This window comes from Lonchura striata, chromosome 2, assembly GCF_050655825.1.
Source record: "Lonchura striata isolate lonStrDom1 chromosome 2, ASM5065582v1, whole genome shotgun sequence".
Taxonomy (NCBI): Eukaryota; Metazoa; Chordata; class Aves; order Passeriformes; family Estrildidae; genus Lonchura; species Lonchura striata.
The window spans coordinates 115,095,610-115,116,839 of NC_140704.1; the positions used below are offsets into that span (position 1 = coordinate 115,095,610).

Below are 21,230 nucleotides of genomic sequence, written 5' to 3' on the forward strand. Positions count from 1 at the left end.
GGTTTAAAGCTGAGACCAGTCGGCTACATTGGAATAATTCACATCACTGAAGTCGCTGCACATGCAAAAAGGTATTGCCTGCAATAAACCTATTTCTTTTTTTTTTTTTAACTTCAGACTACATAAAATAACCACCCCAACATTTCCAGGCCCCTCTGCTCACCACGCAGACGCCATAGTGCACATGGGCAGCCGTGAGCAGGGCGGAGAGCGCGCCCAGAGCCGCTTCCTCCATGCGGCCCAGCAGCCCCGAGATGGCCGCGTACACCACCAGCGCCAGAGGGAACAGGAACCAGTGGAACAGCTCCGGCTGCGTGCTGCTCATCTGGCAGACGATCACCTTGCACTGTCGGAGCAAAAGGGGCCGGGTGAGAAGCGCTGGGCCAGCCTCGAGGGTCTAAGGAAAAGTATTTCCAATTTCTCCGCAGGTTGCTTTGGGTAAGGAGGAAACAAGGCTGCAGTTCAAAATGGGGCTCGTTTCTGGTGAGAAGGCTGCGTTGGCACACGCCTTCGTGCCTCACTGCCCTAGAGGACATCACTACAATTTAAAATGCACCCTTTCCTGGAGACAGGGTTTTGATACACTTGATAAGCGGAAGCACATCTTCACAAAAGGGGAATTTGTTTGCCATCTTATGTTTTTAAAGTTGTGATCTCAAATCAAGTGTGCCATCACCTAATTAATCACTGGGAGAATATGCTGTTATTTTAAACATGCAGCCTGACAGAAATATCTTCTGGTTCATTGTATAGAAGGGAGGGAAGTCAATATATGACATTTTCACATCCTGTTTCTCTTTTCTAGCACTCCTTTATGTACTAAAACACCAGTTTCTTGGCTCGATCATGGCAGTGGGCTCCCTGGAGATGCAGCTGGGGGCCCAGAGAAAGGGATCCCACTCAGAATGGTGGAAAAAATGAATATATGGTGCATGGTTTAACTGAAGGCAATTAGCTTAATTCTACTGAGTTCTGGAAACATAATGAGACTAATTCACTTGAAATTCAGTATTTTAAAAGCAATTAAGCACACCAAAGTGTTTTGTCTGGCTTAGGCTCCTTAAGAAATGTATCTCATATATATCGTTCCCATTACAAAAAAGAAAAGGAATTTAGGCACATCTGAAATATTTTATTGATTTAGTTTCACTCAAAATTGAAATGTGGTTAAAAATAGATTTTATGTATCCTGAAAACAGCAGAAGAATGAAAAACTCATTCCCTGTGCAGTGCCTGAAATCTTATGACAGCAGCAGTAGGAGTCTGACCATAGGAAAGAAATACTGGCTTTACTGCTTGTGCTGTAGAAGCTCAAGAATGCAAAAATAAACCATGAAAAAATAATTAACTTTGAATAGTAGAAGAAGTAAGCCTTTGTACCTAATGTTAATATTTTCACATATATTCTCAGTATTGATTGTGAATTTTTTTAATAACACTGGTTTTATGAGTCCTTTGGGAATCATTCCAGAGGGTAACATAAATTGCTAAAGCAATCTATAAGCTATAACTTTTCTGCCTGCATAACTGAACCTGACCATAGGGTGGATTTCACATTGTTTTAAACCATAGTTATACTTAAATATTTGAGTGACCAAATAAATGGTCAAAGGTATGAGAAATTCCAGATACTGGAACTGGGATGGCAGGTAGAGAGCCATGGTCTGCAGTTTGTGGTCTGCAGAACAGGTAATGGAAACTCAATGTGTCAGGCTATCATGGAGAAGAAAAGTATTGCCATGACAAGCCTTCCTCTGATGCCAGAGGAAACATGACTAAGGAACCAGAAATAGTGAAAGGAAGTGCAGGCTTGATTTTGAACTCTAGAATGTTACAAATTCCTAACTAACTAACACCCATACATTTTTTAATGCTTGCTTTTAAAATGTTAACATTTTCAGCTAGTGCACATACATTTTTAATTTGCACGAGCCTCCAACGCTGCAATGTATGTTTTGGGGAAAGAACAAACAAAACCTGAAGAATATGTATTGCACTCAGTATCTGGTAAACTGCAGCATGTAAAAAAATCTCTGGTTTGCCTTACTATTCTTCTTCTGCAAGCATCCTGCCACAATCACTCTTGGTTGGTTAAGATGTATGTGCAGAATTTGCCCTCTGCCAAACTCTGAAAGCATTTTCCCCACTGGCATGAAGTAATTGTATTTCTCATTTTGGAATCCCACTATTCTCTTAAGAAAATAATGGGGTAATTAGGGGTAGATTAGGTAATGAATAATGCATACAATAAAACACATCTGAAAATCAACTCATTTTTGTGAGATTAAATCCTTAAGATGGTACTGTTTGATTTGTGACCTTCAGAAATACACATTTATAGGATACACCTAACAAACATCACAATTATAATTTTTTTTCCATTCCTGAATTCAGATTTCTAAAGGGGTTATGCTTTCTCTTTTAAAACCTCGCATTTTTGAAGATCTGTCTCATAGTACAAGACACTTCCAGCTTTCCACTTTTTAAACTGGATGTAGCATTGCTCAATGGCAAGATATTTAGATGGTGTTGGAGTCTATTTTCCTAAGATGACACTAGTCACTATCCTCTAGGGTATTTTTGCTTAAATGCAAGAACACCTTTTTGCTTGGCTGCTCTCCTGGCTTCCCCCAGAGAAGAAAGCCCTGGGTTACCTGGGCTCAGCACCACTGCCTGGCTGCAGTGCTGCAGCTAGAGCTGCACTGAGGTTTGTGCTCTCCCTTGGCAATGAAAGGAGGGAAACTGGTCACCATGACGTGATACAGGAGAAACTAATCTGTGAGCAGAGAGCCATCACAAGGCCCCAACAGCTCTCCATCTTTCCCTAGAACATTCTGTCACTGGTACAGCCTTTTTCTAAATGGTGAAGGGGAAATGTAGGATCAGCTGAACTGCAGGAATTAGGAATACATGGACCACAGTAATGGACACGAGCAAAGGAAAACTACAAGCCTTCCACTCTTGCTAGTAAATCTGTGCCAGTGTTGACCTTTCTTTCACTTTGACAAATACCCTGTTCTGCTTGTATGTTGGGGAGTATCTATTATATTTCTGGAAGGCATCCCTAGGGTTTTCATGAACCCTCAGAAAACAAACCAGAACCCTCACAAAAGTGTTATGCTGTGGCAGAGGAGGTATTTCAGAACTGTAAGTGTCCCCAGTCCAGACACGTGTTCTGGTATAAGTTTATGAGACTGAGTGTAACACAGAGGTGAAAGAGCTGTGTGACTCTGCTTATTTTAGCTACATTTTCTGCTCCCTTCTGCTTATTCACAAAAAAATAGAAAGCTATCTCTAAATAATACCACCACCTCAAATATACTTACAATAACATTTGAGAAAGCAACCCCAACCATCCATAAAAACAGTCGGGGTTGCTTTGCTAATATGTTGCTTGGAGATAAAACCACCCAGACTGTAAGAAGAATGAACAGCAACAGAGGCGACACAAGAGGTAGCAGTCCTTCATACAGAGAATTAATCTTCAGTGTTTTCTTTAAATGTGCTCTGGAAATAAACACAATAATTTTGTAGAGAAAGTAATTTTATCCATTCTATTTCTACACAGTAATTTCAAACTCTAGACCAAACTCGGCCCAATAATTCATCTTGCAACCAGTGCAAATGTGCTAGATACCAAATATTTTATAAAAAATTGTAGTATACCCAAGTAACATTTATTTCTGGGGTTAAAATATACTGATTTATTGACATAGCTCCTGATCAGCTTTGCTTGCTCACCATTGTCTGGCAATGGCAGTAAACTCACACAAAGTGAGCTGCAGTACTTTCAAGCATGCAGACATGCTGTGAATTCAAAATACATGGCTTTAGAGGATGAAGCTTCTAACATAAGATATAAACTTGTTTCAGTCAACACACCCCATGTTTTCAGCAGCAGCAGAGTGAAGCACATGGCTGGCAGGTATTGCTCTTGTTTAGCTCTGGAAGTCATGATGCTTGAGGATCCTGTACATTAGGATTTAGGTACTTTAGTTCAAATACAGCCTACAGGGGAGGCTTTTTGACTAATTAGAGCACAGAAAAAATTAATGATACATTGTGTTTTCTTGGGTATTTTAAGCTGTTTTTTATAGGTAGTAAATTATTGCACTAAGTTCACTACCACTAAACCACTCCTTCATACAGCTAGTTCAGGAGAGCAATTCTCTGAAATGTACTGAGAAATGTCCTGTTTAAAATCTTTGAATGTATGTATTTATAGAAACTGCTAGACGAAAATCCAAGAAATATCTTTCTCATGTCAAAGAGAGGAGATTATTGGAAAACTCAGATCCTTCATCACCAAAGAGTTTGTGCATGCATCATTCAAGCAAACCTGACTGGTAGTTGAAAATTTTTGTGCTCTTCTCTTCAGAGGAATGATAAGCCCAGCGGAAGGCTTGAGAGGAACTATGTCAAGTGATGACTTGAAAAGGAAAATACTAAACAAAAGTCCTGACAGGAAAGGAAGGAAACCAAACCCTCAATGCTCACTGGGGTAAAGGCTGCTACTGCCAGGGGCTGACATGCACAAGGTGCTTCCCTCTCTGTCATCTCTGAACAAGATTTCCTTGCACAGCTGATTCCCAGCCCCCTGCCCCATAGCCCAGCCTTTCTGCAGGTCCTCAGCCTTTCCTGCCCCACATCTCCCAACTCTCCACACTTCCTGCCCCAAACCCAGGGCTGTGCATGCTTTTGGTGACTGCACTGAGCACCACCACACAACAAGGGCTGTGTAGGAGAGATGCGACATGGTCTGATAGACTCTCTAAAATTTAAATGTTAGTACTGGTTTCCACTAATTCCTGAAGACATGCAGTGACAGTCCCTCCTCCAGGACACTTAGGACCTGAGAGACCTGAAGTGACAGATGAGTGAAATGAGCTAGCAAATACTAGGGGAAGGCAGGCAGCATTAATAAAAATAGGCCATTGGAATATAAACTAACTGTGTATAAAATTCTTGGGTGCAGCAAGCCAGTTCTTAGAGGTAATCACAACTTGCCACCTGCCTAGCTTACATCTGATAGCAATTATCTGCAGACTTCAAACAGAGGGGAGCTTTACAGAAGGACCAGGAAGACAATTAAGTACTTCACAGTGTGCAGGATGGTCAGCTACAGAATTCAACCAGCACAGGCAGAAGTTACAAATCACATTTGATTGCAAATAAAATACAGTGGTTTTTGCTACAGAACCTTTATCAGTTTACTGTGCAAGACCACTGTGAGACTGCTTAGAGAACAGCAAATGAAAGGAAAAGGAGAGTTGTAAACATGAAAAAGAAACTGGTCAGATTCTGAAAACTTACCAGAAAACCTTTTACTACATTATCAGGATGACATCTGGATGAAAGAAGCTAGTCTACTTCAAGCATTACATTTATTTGTAAATGAGGAAACCATTAAATATACAGAATTAAATAGGAAGTGATAGAACTTATTTAATGTTAATTAACTTACCTGTGAATGTTGTATAGTGTTTGTGGAAATGATAGAAACAAGCTGAAGCCTGAAAGAGAAAAACATTAACATATAATTCGACACTGATGACCTCAGAGTTTTTTCATATGATAACAGACCTTGTGTACTATTCTAAAAATCATTCGGTATTCCTGTACTCATTACAGGATATGAACTGAGGCTGCAGGCTTCAGGCAATAATAAAACTGTCCTCTTTTTTCCCAAAAGCCAGCTGCTGAAAATAGTTGCTGATACAGAATTTCCTACGTAATGAGTTACAAGAATGGAATATTTTAATAAAAATTCTGATATAGCTAATAGAGAGGATCAATTATTTTTCATACAGGTTTGTCTGCTGGACCCAGAACAGCCCTACTTTTCATGAGCTGCTGTTTATCTAGAAAAATCTGAGTCTAACACCAAAAGCCTTCCAGTGGAATACAGAAAGACAATAAACTTCAAGCTGGGCTGTTCACATTAGTGGGGAAATAAGTTTATAGTCCAAAATATTAAGGGTCAACTAATGATCTGTTTTGATAATACAATAGCTGAAATTAATTAATTTTTATGACATGTCCATCATTTGAACAAGTGAAAGTTTTTTACTTCTTTTTCTAACAGCTTTCTTTTTCTAAGAGCTGTGATGTTTCTAGAGGTCGGCTTTAACCCACAAAGCACAAGGGTTTTGCCTTTGCTAATGCTGTGTCTCCCTGCTGGTATTTTCAACACAGCTGCCAGCAGCCCCTGAGCTGCCTGAAGACCCAGCTGTACCCCCTCTAACATCCACATCCAAAATACGCTGATCCACCCAAGAATCAAAGAAGACTTCCAGCAACAAGTGGAAGCTTGAGATTTAAACAAAAAAGCCACTATGAGTCAGTCCTAACTAGGTGAAAATATATATGACTTTTTAAATCTATGTCATTCCCTGCAGAGCTCTTTGGTTTGTACTTTTCCCCCCACTTTTTCTGTATTGAGGGCTTTCCCTGGTCAATTTGCTGCTTAGAGATTGCTTTGGGTAGCACATTTCTGCACAGCTTTTTTATTATAGGGCATGATTTTTTCATCACACTTGGGTGTGATGCACTAAATTAATACATAATTCCTATTTTATTGTGGGCAAGAAAAGCCCTCTGATGTGTTACACTTTCTAGTTTTGACCTAAAACATCTCATTTAAGAAGCACTATGCTGCCTGTACAGAAAAGTAGAAAACTTTAATCTCATTATTAGCAATATGGAGGGAAAAAATGAATAGAGGAAAGATATGATTTCAGATAACTTTGTACTGAGGCTAATGTGACATAGCAGTGTCTTGAGAAATGTTAGTGTTCACTCATCAGTCCTCATCAAGGACATATCCAAGTGTTTATCAAACTCTGGCCACAGTGGCAACTCGAGAAAAGGAAAACAACATGAAAGAAAAGTGGAGATCAGGGTTGCTGGAAAAAAAAAAAAAAAAGTAAAAAGGGATGCAACAGATAATCTGTCTCTCCAGTCTTTCTGGTTATCTGCTAAAGAGAGGGAAACAAAGAATTGGAAAAGAAGAAAAGCCAGCCTGTAAATAATTTCAGGTATTGCATTCTTTTTATTGTTTAATTTTTGGCTTTGCTTTATAAAACAATTAGGAGCTCTGCTTCTTTACTATGGCAGAAACTTCCTAAAAAACAGCTGAAGGATGTGAAATTGAAGTAATATCCCAAGTATTTTGTCAATATATTTCTAGAATTCACAGGCTTAGTGCCTTCAGAGTGATCTGTGTTTAATGTGCACTCCAGTTAGCTATGTTTTCTATTAGGCAGGGAGCGCTAGTTCAATAAAATCTTGAGTTACGTACAGCAGTTCCAACATCTGTATCACATTAGAGCAGACATGAGACAAAACATTGACTCTTGAGGTTAAATCTAAATTTCCTGCTGCAATCCTGAAGTTTGATTTGTTAGGAGAAAAGCAACCGAGAGGAACAGAAATAGAGACTAGAACTAGAAATAGAATTCAAAGAGCAATGGTTGCCAACAATTTGTTATTTTTATGAAGTGCCATTTTAGTTAGAAATAACACACTGACCACAAACACTCCCCCAGCTAGCAAAAAGCCACTTTCCAAACGGGGCAGTTCCACCAGTTACTCCCCTGTATTTTTACACAGCTTTGCTTTTAGCACAGCGAAAGAGCTGAGGATGCATCAGGGAAGCAAAGGGTGTTCCCCGTTTCTTATGGGATTTTCAGAATTCCATAATTTCCTACAACATGTTGCTTTCCCATCTTTTTTTAGCTAAAGAGGCCTGGCTTGGGGGGCTGCTTTTGGTACTCATAAAGTCTGCTATTTAATTGGCATTAAGGATCCCTTTGTGCCCAGGAGCTAAACTGCTGCATCCGCATTGCTGCCATTCCCTGCTGCTCTGAGGAACAAAAGGTGCAGCCTGGAAAGCAAACCCACTGCTGGCTCTCTGGCACTCAGCCACCCAGGCACTGCCCAAGTGATGATCATGGAGCTTTTTTTTTGGTTTTAATGTCTTAAAAGTACATATTTTATTTTAAATTTTTTAAAATTCAATTTCAGCTCATTAGATGTTTTAAAACATATGGGAAAACAGAACTCTTCAAGTGTTCTTAGAAGTAGTACACAGCTCTTCCAGCAATTTTTAGCTTCTTCTTTAGTATTTTCCCATTCTTCAGCTGATTTAAAATGTGAGACCCAACTGTAAGAACACAGGCCTATATTAAAGGCAGAAATACCACAGCACAGATGGGTGGCACAGATACACAGGGAATTCTTGTGTCACGCTAGGCTGAAAGTATCAAGCCCAAATCCTCGGATTTAGGTACAATCCTATCGTCAGTCCTCTGTGTTGCACAATGTAAACTCCCTTTTCAGAGAAGTAAACCTTTTTAAAGCTCTTTATTAGGAATTATTTTGTCCATATTAAAAAATGCCAAACATAAGCATAAACAAACAAATAAATAAATCCCAATGCATTCAGAAATTCAGGATTAAAGACATATCTGAAGTGAAGAAATTAAGGCATTATCTTGTTTTCCAAATATGTGTATGTAAACAAACACACATACACAGACATGCATATAAATATGCGCGTGCGCGCGCGCGCACACACACACACACACACACACACACACACACACACATATATATATATATATGTATATATACATGTGTATAAAAGAGATCAAAAGGCAATCCCCATCAATCTTAAGGACAACTTTAGATTTCATTTATTGCTTTCAAATTCAGTTCCAAACCAATAAGGTGTTTTGTGATGCAGCTGAATAAAATATTAATTTTAAAAAGCTAGCACACAATGGATACTATGATACCATGTCACCCATGTTATTTGGACTAACAGTAATATATTTTAATTATGTGAGGGCATTTTAAATGCTCATGTAACTAAATTTAAAGACTACTGAAGATCTACAGGCAGACAGGTTGTTTCCATGATATGCTGCAGTTACTGTGGCTGTTGTACCTGATTTAATTCAGGCATTTCTGCAAAATACAGACTTGGTCATTGTAGAGAAAGAGAGAAAATAAACTGCTGACACTACTGTCAGTTCCAGAAAATGCTATTTCAGCACCCACCAGGCCCATGCTGGCACTCAGACAAAGCAAACAGCCTGATGCAGGTAGCCACATTTCTGAAAACACAAAACCTCACAGACTGTAAACACCACCAAATGAAGAAGTGACTCCAAGACACCTAAACCACTAAACAAGCTATAGGGCTTCAAAGGAAGGACAACCTTCGCAGTTTATTTTCTCCACACCTTTGCTATCATAAATCCCCTTTGTTAGTAAATTCCTGGCAAATGAATCATCCTTAAACTGTCCTAAGAAGAGCACTGAAATTTTATTTGTTAAGAATTGGCTCTCCTGATAGCTAAAAGTCAAAAATTCAAAAATGAGACAGTGCAACAGAGGGATGCAATTTGAGGTGAACACTGCATTGGAAGTTGTGTGAATTTGTTCAGGAAAGAACCAGCCCTGCTGCGCTCCCCCCAAAAAATACTCCCCAGAGTACTCATCCCATTTGGGATGCAGGGAAGAGGCCTGTGCAGACCTTCTGGGCATATCACACAAGTTGACCAACTCTCTAATAGCAGGCAGTTGTACTTGTATTTCAGCTTATAAATTAAATACTATCACTTTTCCCATTCTTTGAGTGCCCACACTTCTGCATGGCCTTCTTCAGTACACTGTTTGGCCTTTCCAGCTCTAGATTAATAATTCATCATAATCAATGTTTGCTGTAAAGAAATGGGGTGTTATAATTTACCCTTCTTAGCCACCAGACAAGAAAAGGTAGATTCAAAATATCCAGGCCTCAATATTAGCTTGGAAAGATATTTAAGTACTTCTTCCACGGTGTTTTTCTCAAATTCCTTGCACATTTAGAGCAGCTAGACACATGAAAATATCTTAACAGACTTAATGTTTAGCACACTGATAAGTGCCTGGAAGCAAACTTCATCAAAAAGTGAACATTTTAAAAGCACTCGTTTCTGGAACAGAAGCTTTCTATGGAACAGTGTGACCTTCTTTGGCATGTCTTGAGCAGACAACTCTTTTAATTGATTGTGCAAATTCATAATTGCATTTTGAGCTGTCCACTTAAAAACCATTACATTTTATTACTATATAAAATGACAAACTTAACACGACTTAGTAGCTGGTGGGAAAACATTAGAAAACAAATATATAATTTGCAGACTTAATTGAGCCTGTGAAGTCTGAATACACTAGGGTGAAAAATACACCCAAAATCCACCATATGAAATGATTTTACAGGAATTGAGGGAACATAAGGTAAACATAAGCACTGTCTTAATGCACGAAGTTGATGTAGGTTTTGGATGTTTAGCATCTAAGATATTTTTTGAGTACAAAGATTGTAGAGGGATGCATTTATCATGCTTGTTGAAAAGAGATGTGTTTATCATGTTTGTTGATTTTATACCTTATTTTCAGTGTCTAAGGTATTAGACATGGCATTTATCTCAAACTGAACTGTAAGATAACAATTAGCATTCAGAGGGATTTAGTATCAATTGAAGAATTAGTTTATGGCCGTAGCTGCTTCTTTGATGTAGCTGTGTTCAAGCATCATTCTTTTTCTGGGCACAGCAAGAATTGAGCACCAGAGAAACAGTGCCTTTATTTGAAAAGCCCAGACTGGCTTCCAGAAGGACTCTGCCAGGTGATCTCCCTTGTTAGACCTTCACCTGGGGGTCCCAGAGCCCCTGAAATGACTCCTCACACCTTAACACCACCAAACTCATTCCCACCTGTAATCAGCATCCTGTGACACTGCTCTGCCTCTGGCCTTGAGCACTCTGCTTTTCTGGGTTATTGTTCTGACTGGTTCAGATGAGTTACTCCAAACATGAACTCAGAGGCTTCTTAAAAATATATCTCAAGTGACAGGTGAGTATTTCACACCCTTCACTTTAATGGAGCCTCATACAATCTGTCACAACAATGCCTTAATAAATGTTGAATTGGTGACAGACACGTAGAAGCCAACTCATGTTAAGCATGCTTCTCGAGCAGCACTGGTCAAAGCCTGTCAGAGCAAAAACCTTTTGAAAACATTGCACTCAACATGTAATCATTCAGCAAGTCATCACTAGGGCAGAACCATCAGCCACTTCGCAATGGGAACTATAGGAGCTCACTACAGAAAGACAAAATTCCATAGGGGGCAGAAAAAATTCATAATTTGACTGTGGCCTCCTAAACAGTTTCTGACACTGAAAAGGGGCAGGCTGTTGTATGAACACCCATGGCACACACCCATTTTGTGTCCTCCTTTGATATACAGGATGTAGCACAGTGTAAGTACAAAGCACTGTTTTAGAGGAGTAACTGTGCTTTCCCACTATGATGAAATTCACATAATTGGCATGTTTTAAATGTTACAACTTGGCCTCATCATTACTTTTTTGCTGCTATTATCTGTTTATTTATGTTTTCACTCCTCATTTTATGTACTTAAGTAGCTTGGGGAAGAGTGATCCTCAAGGAAAACACTGTACAAGTCCACATAGAACCCAAACCCGTGCACATCATAGGAAAAAATTCTGAATGCTTTGGCTGCATCTATAAAACAAAGTTCAAGTTTCAGTTTTCTGACAGATATTAAAACTCAATTCACATTTCCTGATCAAACCTACACACTGAAAACTTGTTTCACCTTTGCCACAGGCTTCAGTAGCCAGATCTGGGCACTGTTGACCAAACAGAGTAGAGTCAAACATGACACCATGTCTGGATTACAAAATAGTCTGCTCTATGTACCATGCACTGATGAAGTATAATATATTCACTCCATGCTTAGGTGATCCTTTTCCCATGAGGGCTATTCTTGTTGTTGCAATTAATACCGAGAAGGAGTAGGAAACTCTGTGTATAATTTTTCCAATTTACCTTCCTAAGGAATGAAGCTGATGTGCTAACCCCATTTGTTTGTGTACATCCCACCACAACTTCCAAGCCCTTAGTCAATTCTGAGCAAAAGAATACACCAAAAGGAATTTCCAGTAACATGCATGTTTCCATCTTCCTTTCTCCAGGAAAGGATTGTAGCCTGAACTCAAATTTTATTAGACATTATAAAATCTTCATACAGAGCAAGTATGAAGGTCCCAAACATGGGAAATGCTTCATTCAGAGCATGGACCTACAGGTCATTTAATAGCAATGTGAGACAGAAACCATCATCAATTAGTAATGCTGCTCCCTGAACTACAGATGCCAACCTGTCGGTGAAAATCTTCTCACAAAATCTACAGTATCATTTGTGGTACTAGAATTTATGTACAGAACTGACTGCTTTAAAATGCTTATTGTAAATATTTCATATTGCTGTCAACCTGATAGCAGAGTGACAGAGAATGTTAGGCATTTGGGATGCCCTGAAGGGGTGAAAATAAATGATAGCTCTCACCCCAGTGCTGCCCTTTGAAGGGACCCTAGTTAGCCAGAAAATGCTATGGGACAACTGTGTTTAAATCCCAAGAGAGCTTTGGGAGTGTCATCCACAGGAGCCCTGATGAGTGCAGAATAATTAGTTCCAGATGAGCACACAGGCACATAACTTTAAAAGGGTCTGTCTGCTCCCATGTTGGGAGACAAAAGGCATTTTTGCCTAGTAGCCAGGTCAACATACTCCGAAAACGGGAGAAGGACCGTCCTCATTGATTCAAGGTCCAGCTAGGTGTGTGTTTTGGAGCTGAAGGATGGAATTGTATTCACTGCCAGTGAAAATTACAGGATCATGTTTGCTGGGTGGCTGACAAATTCCCATAAAATACTATGCTGAAGTTTCTCTGTTTCACAGGGTAGTCCTCTGAGGTCGCAGCTCAGCAGCTCAAGACTTGGCTTTTCTACAGGTGTTCACAGTGTGCCAGACAGTTCCCAGGAACTTACATAAAGTTCTCTTTCCTAAAAGATCTAATCTAAACACCAGTAATGCTGCACTTTTACATATATCTTTGTGTGTTCTGGCACCTGATAAAAGCTCCATTATTTTCAATGAGTGTCACCTGGTGATACCACAGCTTCCTCTGAAGAGGTACTTTTGTAGAGTTCATCCTTAGGTTATACATGGGTTATTTTTTTTCCCCCAGAAAACTCCAGGAATGACATCTGAAAAACACTTTTGTGCATGTTGTTTGGATTTCTTCCCACCACAGAAGGTAGGAGCTAAAGCCCAGCTGCTCTTGGAGAAGCCATGGCTCAGCAGCTGAACTCCTGTTGTGTATGGAACAGTAAAAGCACCAAACAAATGCCAAGTATTGATGGAGCAGCTACAGGTTCGTTGTTAGAAGGACCACTAGTGACTACTAAATGCCATCAGATGGTTAAGCACAACCATTTATGGTTTAATGGCTCCTCTCGGGATCCTGGGAAACTAACTTGTAAAAAGCATCAGAGGCCCACTTTGTTTTTAACTAGCCACAGAGGCATTTAACTGAGCAAGCCAGAGTGGGCTCTCTGATACAAATGGTACTGTCTGAGCAAGACACACTTGTTGCAGTCTCTCTAAGGGAGAGAATAATTGAATTTTCCTGGCTGCTTGGCCCTTGATGTAGGTTAGACAGGTACTTTTTCTGCAGTCACAGTGGGGTCCTGCAATTTACCACAAGCTTCTAAAAATTTCACATATCCCTAGTTACTGCACACAGGCTACCCAATGATAACCACCTTACTGCTGAGCTGAGATTCAAATACAAAATGGCAGTGTTTTCTGGACCAACATGACCCTTAGTGGAAGAATACTACTTTTTCTATATTTAAATTTGGTGTATGATTCTAAGAGATTTACTAAGCTCTATGATAATCCTATAATACAGAGTCAACCAAGACTATTATTTTGCATCCTTTAAACCCATATTTAACGTCAACTAAGTTGCAAAAGTTGCCATTGTGCATAGTGTGCGACAAGGTTTTTGGAGAAACCTTTTGGCTCCTACTTAAGCCTACTCTGCTTGGGACAATGATGGAAGAAATACTATTCTGTGCTCATAAATCTATTCATACAAGCATACCACAGAAGACAGAAGCAGTACTTCTTTCTTGTGTTAATGGAACAGTCCATCAAACATTGCTTTGCAGCTGGTTCTGGCAGAGTATGAAAACGGATGCTACACCTGCAGATCTGATAATGCTGAAATGCTTCCCTTCCACAAGTGTTCCTACTATGTTAACAGTTTGAATTAGACCTTCATCCATGGTTTCCCAAGTGCAAGGGAAGCCATCAGAGCACTCCCTGAATGGGATCTCATGTGTCTTAGTGACAGGAACCAAGCACTGATGTGTGCAGCACAGAACAAGTGTGTTCAGTGAGCTGGCCTCTGCTAGCACCTAACACTGACCTAAGCTGCCCATTCTGGCTGAGCCAGCATCCATCTCCCCTGGGCTTGCAGTGCTACTGCAAGAGCACAAATCACTCCCTGTCTTCAGCTACACCTCTGTCAAAGGTGAATAATTCACTGACTACTGGAAAGGCAACCACTATTTTTCCCCCCTTCCTTTCTTTCTTTTCCTCAGAGTGCCTAAATCAGGTCTGACTAGAAAAAGACTGTATCATCTTGGTCACACACTGCTGGGGTTTTTTTTGGGTAAAGTACAAAACCACGTCCTTGCAGACACTGCTCATTAGAAAGCACAGCCTGAACACAGGGTCCTTTCTAATCTGGGAATTCTGGGAAACAGTGCTGGGACAAGAGGTGGTACCTGCTGCCAACCTTTCCCTAGGGAGAGGGCGGTGAAAGCACACATCAGTGCAAAATGCTCAAATGGCTCCTCTCGAGCTGACATGGGAGAAGCACCTATAACCATGTCCTCCATTTGGCTCAAGGGCAGATGTTTCTTGGGATGCAAGCCTGGAGTGCTCATGTGAAACAGCATTTTGGTGCCTTCTTCTCACCACTTGTACGCTCATATAAAAATCTCCAAAATGCATATGCTAATTTCTTCACCTTTCAAGCCACACATCAAAGACATTTTACTTACACAGATTTTCAGCTAAGATGTCTCTATTTTTAACTCATTAAAATGTAAGCGCTCTTGTTCTCAGTCTTGATATAGCAGTCAAAAAACATTCAATGCTCATTTCAAACTACACTGACAGTATCAAATAATGACCAAATAGGCTATTGCTGTGTATGAAAAATAAATCTCTTCTGTTTGCAAAGGAATACTAAAGAGCTTAGAAACAACCCGGCTTTTATTCATATTTACAGTTGTGTATCTAAGGTTATTTAAATAATGTCTTCATCCCCTCTGTACATAATATTTTGGAACATAGTGTGCTCCAGGCCAAAACACTAAACTTAGAATATACATAAATGTAAGTGACACTATATCTGAGTGACATGAGGAGTTCCTGAGACTTTGGGAGCCCAGCAAGCCAGCACACTGCACTGAACTGCACATGCAGATAAGGAGCGTCTTCTATATTATTTGTATGCAGCATACAGTAATTCAGTGAGGAAAAAAATTCCAAAGTTATCTTCTTTTTAAAAGTTTTCCAGTATTAACCCTTATAATTATCTCTATTCATGTATTTTTGGACAAGCCAACACTTAGAAAAGTAAAACCAAACAAAAGAGAAAAATATAAAAACTACTAAATCAAAATAATTAAGAAGCAGTACACTTTTGCATAGATCTGCACACTTACCTATAAGCAGGATAACTAATACATCTGTAATATAATAACCAAACAGAAAAGGCTTCTGCCAGACCTCCACACCAACAGTACCGGTGAGCAGATATGCTGCTATTAACACCTACAGAAAAAAAGATAACTTACATTACATCAAAAGGTAGAGAATTTCATTTATAATCTTAATACAAATGCAAAAGTAAAAAAAAAAAATTAGTTACCTCCTGTCCCTACCTTACCTTCTGCTGCCATGGCAAAATTATTTCTAAGCAGTGAAGCAACTTGCAGGGTCACCAACAGAATTATTTAAAATCTATGAAATAAGGTAAACAAGCAGCTTCCCTGGTAATGTGTGCATCTGTTTGTATGTGTTAGGTATTACTGACTTAGCTTTTCGAAATACCTAAATCCACTTCTATTGCCACTTTTATCCCCACTGCACATGCTTTCCCCTGCTTTTAGATAAAGACTTCAGAATTAGTAATGTGGTTATTTTTGCACCTCTGCCCCTTGAACTGATCGTATCAGAATAACTGTTGGGGGGAGGGGAGGGAGAAATACCATAAGATCATCTAAAACAATAATAAAAAATAATAAAAAAATTCAATGGAATGTGAAGAAATAAAAATAATGGGAAGGAGATGAAGTCTTCCCTAATTTTTTTGACAGATAACATCATTACAGGACACAAAAAGAATCATGTAGATGTCATTAGGAGTGAAAGAACATATACACAAGACTTGGGAGCACCCAGCTAGAGGGACTGCTGCCCTCCTCTAGCCTGCTTTGTTCTCAGCTGCTTAGTTTTGCCACAGAACCCATAAAAGGGGCTGTATGTTTCATGCTACACTAGCTCTAAATTAAAATGACAATGTTAATTACAATGCCATTTAGAAAACTGCATATTCATCTCTTTATTCCCAGGTAACATTCAGTAACCTTTATATTTTCCACTCAATGCAGCTTCTTACTCTGGGATGAAAAAAATTGTTCCCGGCTTTTCTTGTGTTACAGATTTTACTATTTCTTAATCAGGTTCTTTAATACACAGGTTTTATTCTATGTTATGTATTTTCTCCATTTGAACTTCAACAAGCACATTTCTGGTCTTCTATTAAATTTTAACTCAAAGATACACTGAAAATCTCTTTGTTAATTACCAGGTTGTTTAAGATCACAGATTAAGAGCAGAATGCTGATGTCACTTAAACTTCTATTACACGTAGATAATGTTACATTTGGTTTCACCTACTTCTCTGTATCTGAAATCAAAATTCTTGCCCTGTCAGTATATAGGTCTTTATGAGGTTTTGCTTGGATTTTGCATTGTGGAACTGGATGTTTGAATTGCCTCTTCAAGAATAAGCAGGAAAACAGATCCACAGCAAGGAGCAGCAGGCACAAGTGAGTGCCATTATGTCTTGGGCCACTGAAGACAGTGAGTCAAATTTTGGTCTAAGTGAAGGACACGTATATTGGGTTTTGCAATCCACTACATCAGAGCTAACATTTGGCTTCCTGAAGAAATTGTATTACATTACCCATAAGACATGACGGATGGAATCCTGACCCCATCAAAGTTGATGGCAAAACTCCAACTGGCTTTGAAGGAGCCTGAATTTACCCTCACACGTTGAATCCTGAACACACTTTTCTGGCAAGTGATAAAAGAGGAACTTCAGTATTAACCATTATTACAGTCAGTACTTTTGGCAGGGCAGCCATGAGCATCACTGTCAGATGTCAGTGCATGTCTAGGAACAGGGGTGTGGATGCAATGGGCTCTCACAGGGAATGCCCTGCCCTGGGATTTGATGATGCAAGACTCCCAGATCGAGACTGCCTTTTAACAGATGTAGCATATGGGGAAAAACCACTCCTTGGCTTCAAAATTTTGGTATATTGTTTTTTAAGGACTCATCACTTTGACTACACTGAAGCTGTCTCCAGCTTTAGAAAGCAGACTTCCTTTAGAGAGCCTGAAGGATGAGAAAATGGCTATGTCCCTTGATCTAAGCTATACTAGCAAAAAATTGAAGATTGTCAAAATTACTAGCAAAGCCTAAGCTGTATAAACCAGCTAGCAAATCATCTTTATAAACTGTTTTTAAGGCACTGCTGGTGAAAAGAAAAGTAAAGCAGTGCTCCTAAGTTCAACTGAATAATTTTACTTAAGAAAAGATGGACAAGTTTTTTACTTATCTCTCTACCATCAGCTTTAGTACTTTTCAGATATAAATGTAATCTCTAGCAAGTAAAAATAATTGCAGCCTTTTGTAAAATGAGAAGTCCAAATTAAATAACTGCATTTGGTTTGTGTAGACAGTTTTTGGTAGCAGGGAGGCTACAAGGGTGGCTTCTGTGAGAAGCTGCCAGAAGCTTTTCCCATGTCCAGCAGAGCCAATGGCAGACAGCTCCAGGATAGGCCCACCACTGGCCAAGGCTGCACCAACCAGAAATAGTGATAATGCCTCTGGAATAACATATTTTTAAAGGAAAAAAAAACCCCAAACCAACCAAAAAACTTACTGTGCAGTTGTAATTGCTGCCAGAGAAGAGAGAAGTGAGACTATGTGAGAAGAACAACCCTGCATATACCAGAGTCAGGGCAGAAGGAGGGGGAGAAGGTGCTCCAGAAGGTGAAGATGAGATTCCCCTGCAGCCTGTGGTGCAGCCCATGGGAGCAGCTGTGCCCCTGCAGCCCATGGACATCCAGGGAGGTGCAGAGATCCCCCTGTGAGTCCCCACATCAGAGCAGGTGGGTGCCTCTGAGGAAGCTGTGAACTTGCAGGAGGCCCATGCTGGAGCAGGCTCCTGGCAGGGATCTGCAGACCCCTGGAGAGAGGAGCCCATGCTGGAGCAGGTTTCCTGGTAGGGCTTGTGATCCTGTGGGAGACCCACACTGGAGCAGGCTGTGTCTGAATGACTGCACCCCATGGAAAGGTACCCGTGCTGCAGCAGTTTATGAAGAACTGTAGCCCATGGGATGGACTCACACTGGAGAAATTCACAGAGAGCTGTCTGCCATGGGAGGAACCCACTCTGGAGCAGGGGGAGGACTCCCTGAGCAGTAGCAGAAACAACCTGTAATGAACTGACCATAACTCCCTGTCCCAGTGGGGGAGTGGAGGTAGAACCCAGGAAGAAGGGAGAGGTTGGGGAAATGTGTTTTTAAGATTTGTCTTACTTCTCATTATCTTGCTTTGATTTTGATTCATAAGAAATTAAATTAATATCCCTGAGCTGTTTTGCCCATGATAGTAATTTGTGAGTGATCTTTCCCTGTCCTTCTATCAACTCATGAGCCTTTCATTATATTTTCTCTCCCTGTCCAGTTGCAGAAGGGAGTGATAGAGCAGATTTGGTGGGTGCCTGGCTTCCACCCACCACAATAGCACAAGTGAGAACTATATAGCAAGGTAAAGTAGATGTGTACAATTATGGATTCCAACTATCAGCAGAATCTGAGCAGGAATATTTTTGTCTTTCCAAGATCTTCTCTATGAGGATGAGGAATACTTATGATGGAAAAGATAGGGAAATACAAGGTGTTAATTTTTAGGCTCTTTGATATAGCTGACAGCAGGACAGCTGGATTCTGAGCAGGGGCTCCCTGTCCTGCCACGATTTTGTTAATAACAGCAATATAGTCACATTTGTTCCTGTGTAAAATCAGAATAATTCTTTGATATGGCATTGGTAAAATTCTATATAAATGTAAGGCAGTATAACCCCTCAAAATCTTCTACCTTCTAGCCTCTTACCTGTCCTCTAAAATTCTTGATATTTTAAATAACCATCTCTTTCATGTCTTTTCACTATTTCAGGTGTAAGTTTTGTGACCACTATGTGTACATAAATTTTTTTTCTTCCCATTGGTTTACCACTTCTGTTTTACACACAGGCACATTTAGTATGCTGTGTGATATTCTACATGATGAAAAAAAATCAAATATTTTGTCATCTTCTAAAAAATGTGGATATGCTTTAAAATTCTTCATGATTCCACAAAAACCTGACATTAATTTTATTGTAATATTCAATTTCACTAGTATTAATTGCTCATGTGTAGAAATATTTTCCATTAACACAATAATCAAAATAAACATCTAGGAAGAAAAGTAATTTAAAATACAAGGCTACTTCATTCTTCTGATAATAAATGTGACATTTGCCTAAAAGAGTAAGAATGATTTCCTACAAGCTATTTCAATAGGAGTTAGCTTTAATGTGATGTGCAATTTTTCCACTTTATTTTTTTCTCAGGTGTTTTTATTTCAATAAATAATTGAAGATTGCAAATCTTTTACTTTGAAAAATTTTACCTAAAAAGATGACTTTGCATTTAGACATTATAGACAAATAGTTAAAAGCACATGGAATATTAATTAATCAATTTAATAAATAATTAATTATCAAGGGAATTATAATCAAGTGATTAAGAATGAAGCAGTCTGCTGCAGAAAAAGCCTGTGCACAGTAGGTTCTTCTGTTCAGATTTTACATGGATACACCACGGGGCTTCCCCCAGATAACTGAGTATTGAGATCAGTTTCCAGCCGTGTCTGGAGGCAGATTGAAGCAGACACCAGGGTCTGGCCAGCACTGCTTCCTCACTGCTATCACTTCTCTTACTTCAACCATTCCACTGTGCTCCAACTTTGGAACTAAGTAATAATACTTTTCTTCACAAGAAAGGCTATGCTTTCCACAGACACTTCAAATTAGAAAAGCTTTGAAAGTGAACATCCTTTCAACTGAAATTAAATTGTGAATCCTGATAATGTGACCAAAGAACAATATATTTGCATCTTTATTTTGCTTTTTAATAGGAAAGGTTTTTTGCCCCTCAGAGGAAGTAGAAATTTTTTCACTATGTGATGTGCACTTGCATTCTTTGGGATTTCTCTGCCAGTTCCTAAAACACTCCCTGCAGTTCATCCCTGGAAAAGGTCATATAGAACATATTTTAGCATGCTTTTGTAAATAAGCTTGTCAAAAGAAAACCTGGTATATGGCAGCCATGAAAGAAACCTTCCCCAGCTTTATGGAAAGGAAGGAGAAAAAGAAGTTCTACAATGTTTCAGTTGCTAGGGGCATCGTGTACTTCCATTTATTCAGAGTTCCGAGGCAGGCAGAGGGTTCTCCCAGAAGCTCTAGGTGGTACTGTCCAAAGCCATCAGGCAGAAGCAGCTGGGAAAGCATCTTAGCCTGAAACGCTGGGGCTCATGGCACAAGCACCCATCCCTTCAGGCACAACTCTCTATCTGTGGGATTTCTGGTCATCCTCTCCTTGCAGGGCAAGGGCTGGTTCAGAGGGAGCTGCCTGTTGCCTTTGGGATTTTGCTGCTTGTGCTTCTTCTGAGCTTGCCCCTCTTGGCTGGGGAGAGGAAGAGGAAGGAGAGTGGAATCGTCTGGGTCACTGTAGCTGTCACACAGCTCTTTACTTCTAAAGTTTTAATTAAGAATATAAAGGGTATATCCTGCTACACTTAAAGGCAGCACCAATGGAGCAGATGTATCATTACATCATATTAAGGAAAAAATAGTATTTTGTTCCCCTGCTATGAACTCAACTG

The 21,230-nt window shown here is 39.7% G+C and overlaps 1 protein-coding gene across 2 annotated transcripts in view; it reads right to left on the reverse strand.

Annotated features, from left to right (window-relative positions):
* The window catches only part of LOC110473756 (ethanolaminephosphotransferase 1), a 56,370-nt gene that overhangs the window by 5,299 nt on the left and 29,841 nt on the right, over positions 1 to 21,230 (reverse strand). Inside the window, exons 6-9 of one of the 2 annotated variants that reach the window (XM_031504028.3) lie at positions 15,667 to 15,775; positions 5,465 to 5,513; positions 3,327 to 3,507; positions 164 to 346 (exon numbers count right to left, since the gene is read on the reverse strand). In XM_031504028.3, the coding sequence (XP_031359888.1) occupies positions 164 to 346; positions 3,327 to 3,507; positions 5,465 to 5,513; positions 15,667 to 15,775 (522 nt within the window). The remainder of the gene's footprint in view (positions 1 to 163; positions 347 to 3,326; positions 3,508 to 5,464; positions 5,514 to 15,666; positions 15,776 to 21,230) is intronic. The other variant, XM_085572100.1, reaches the window with a different exon arrangement.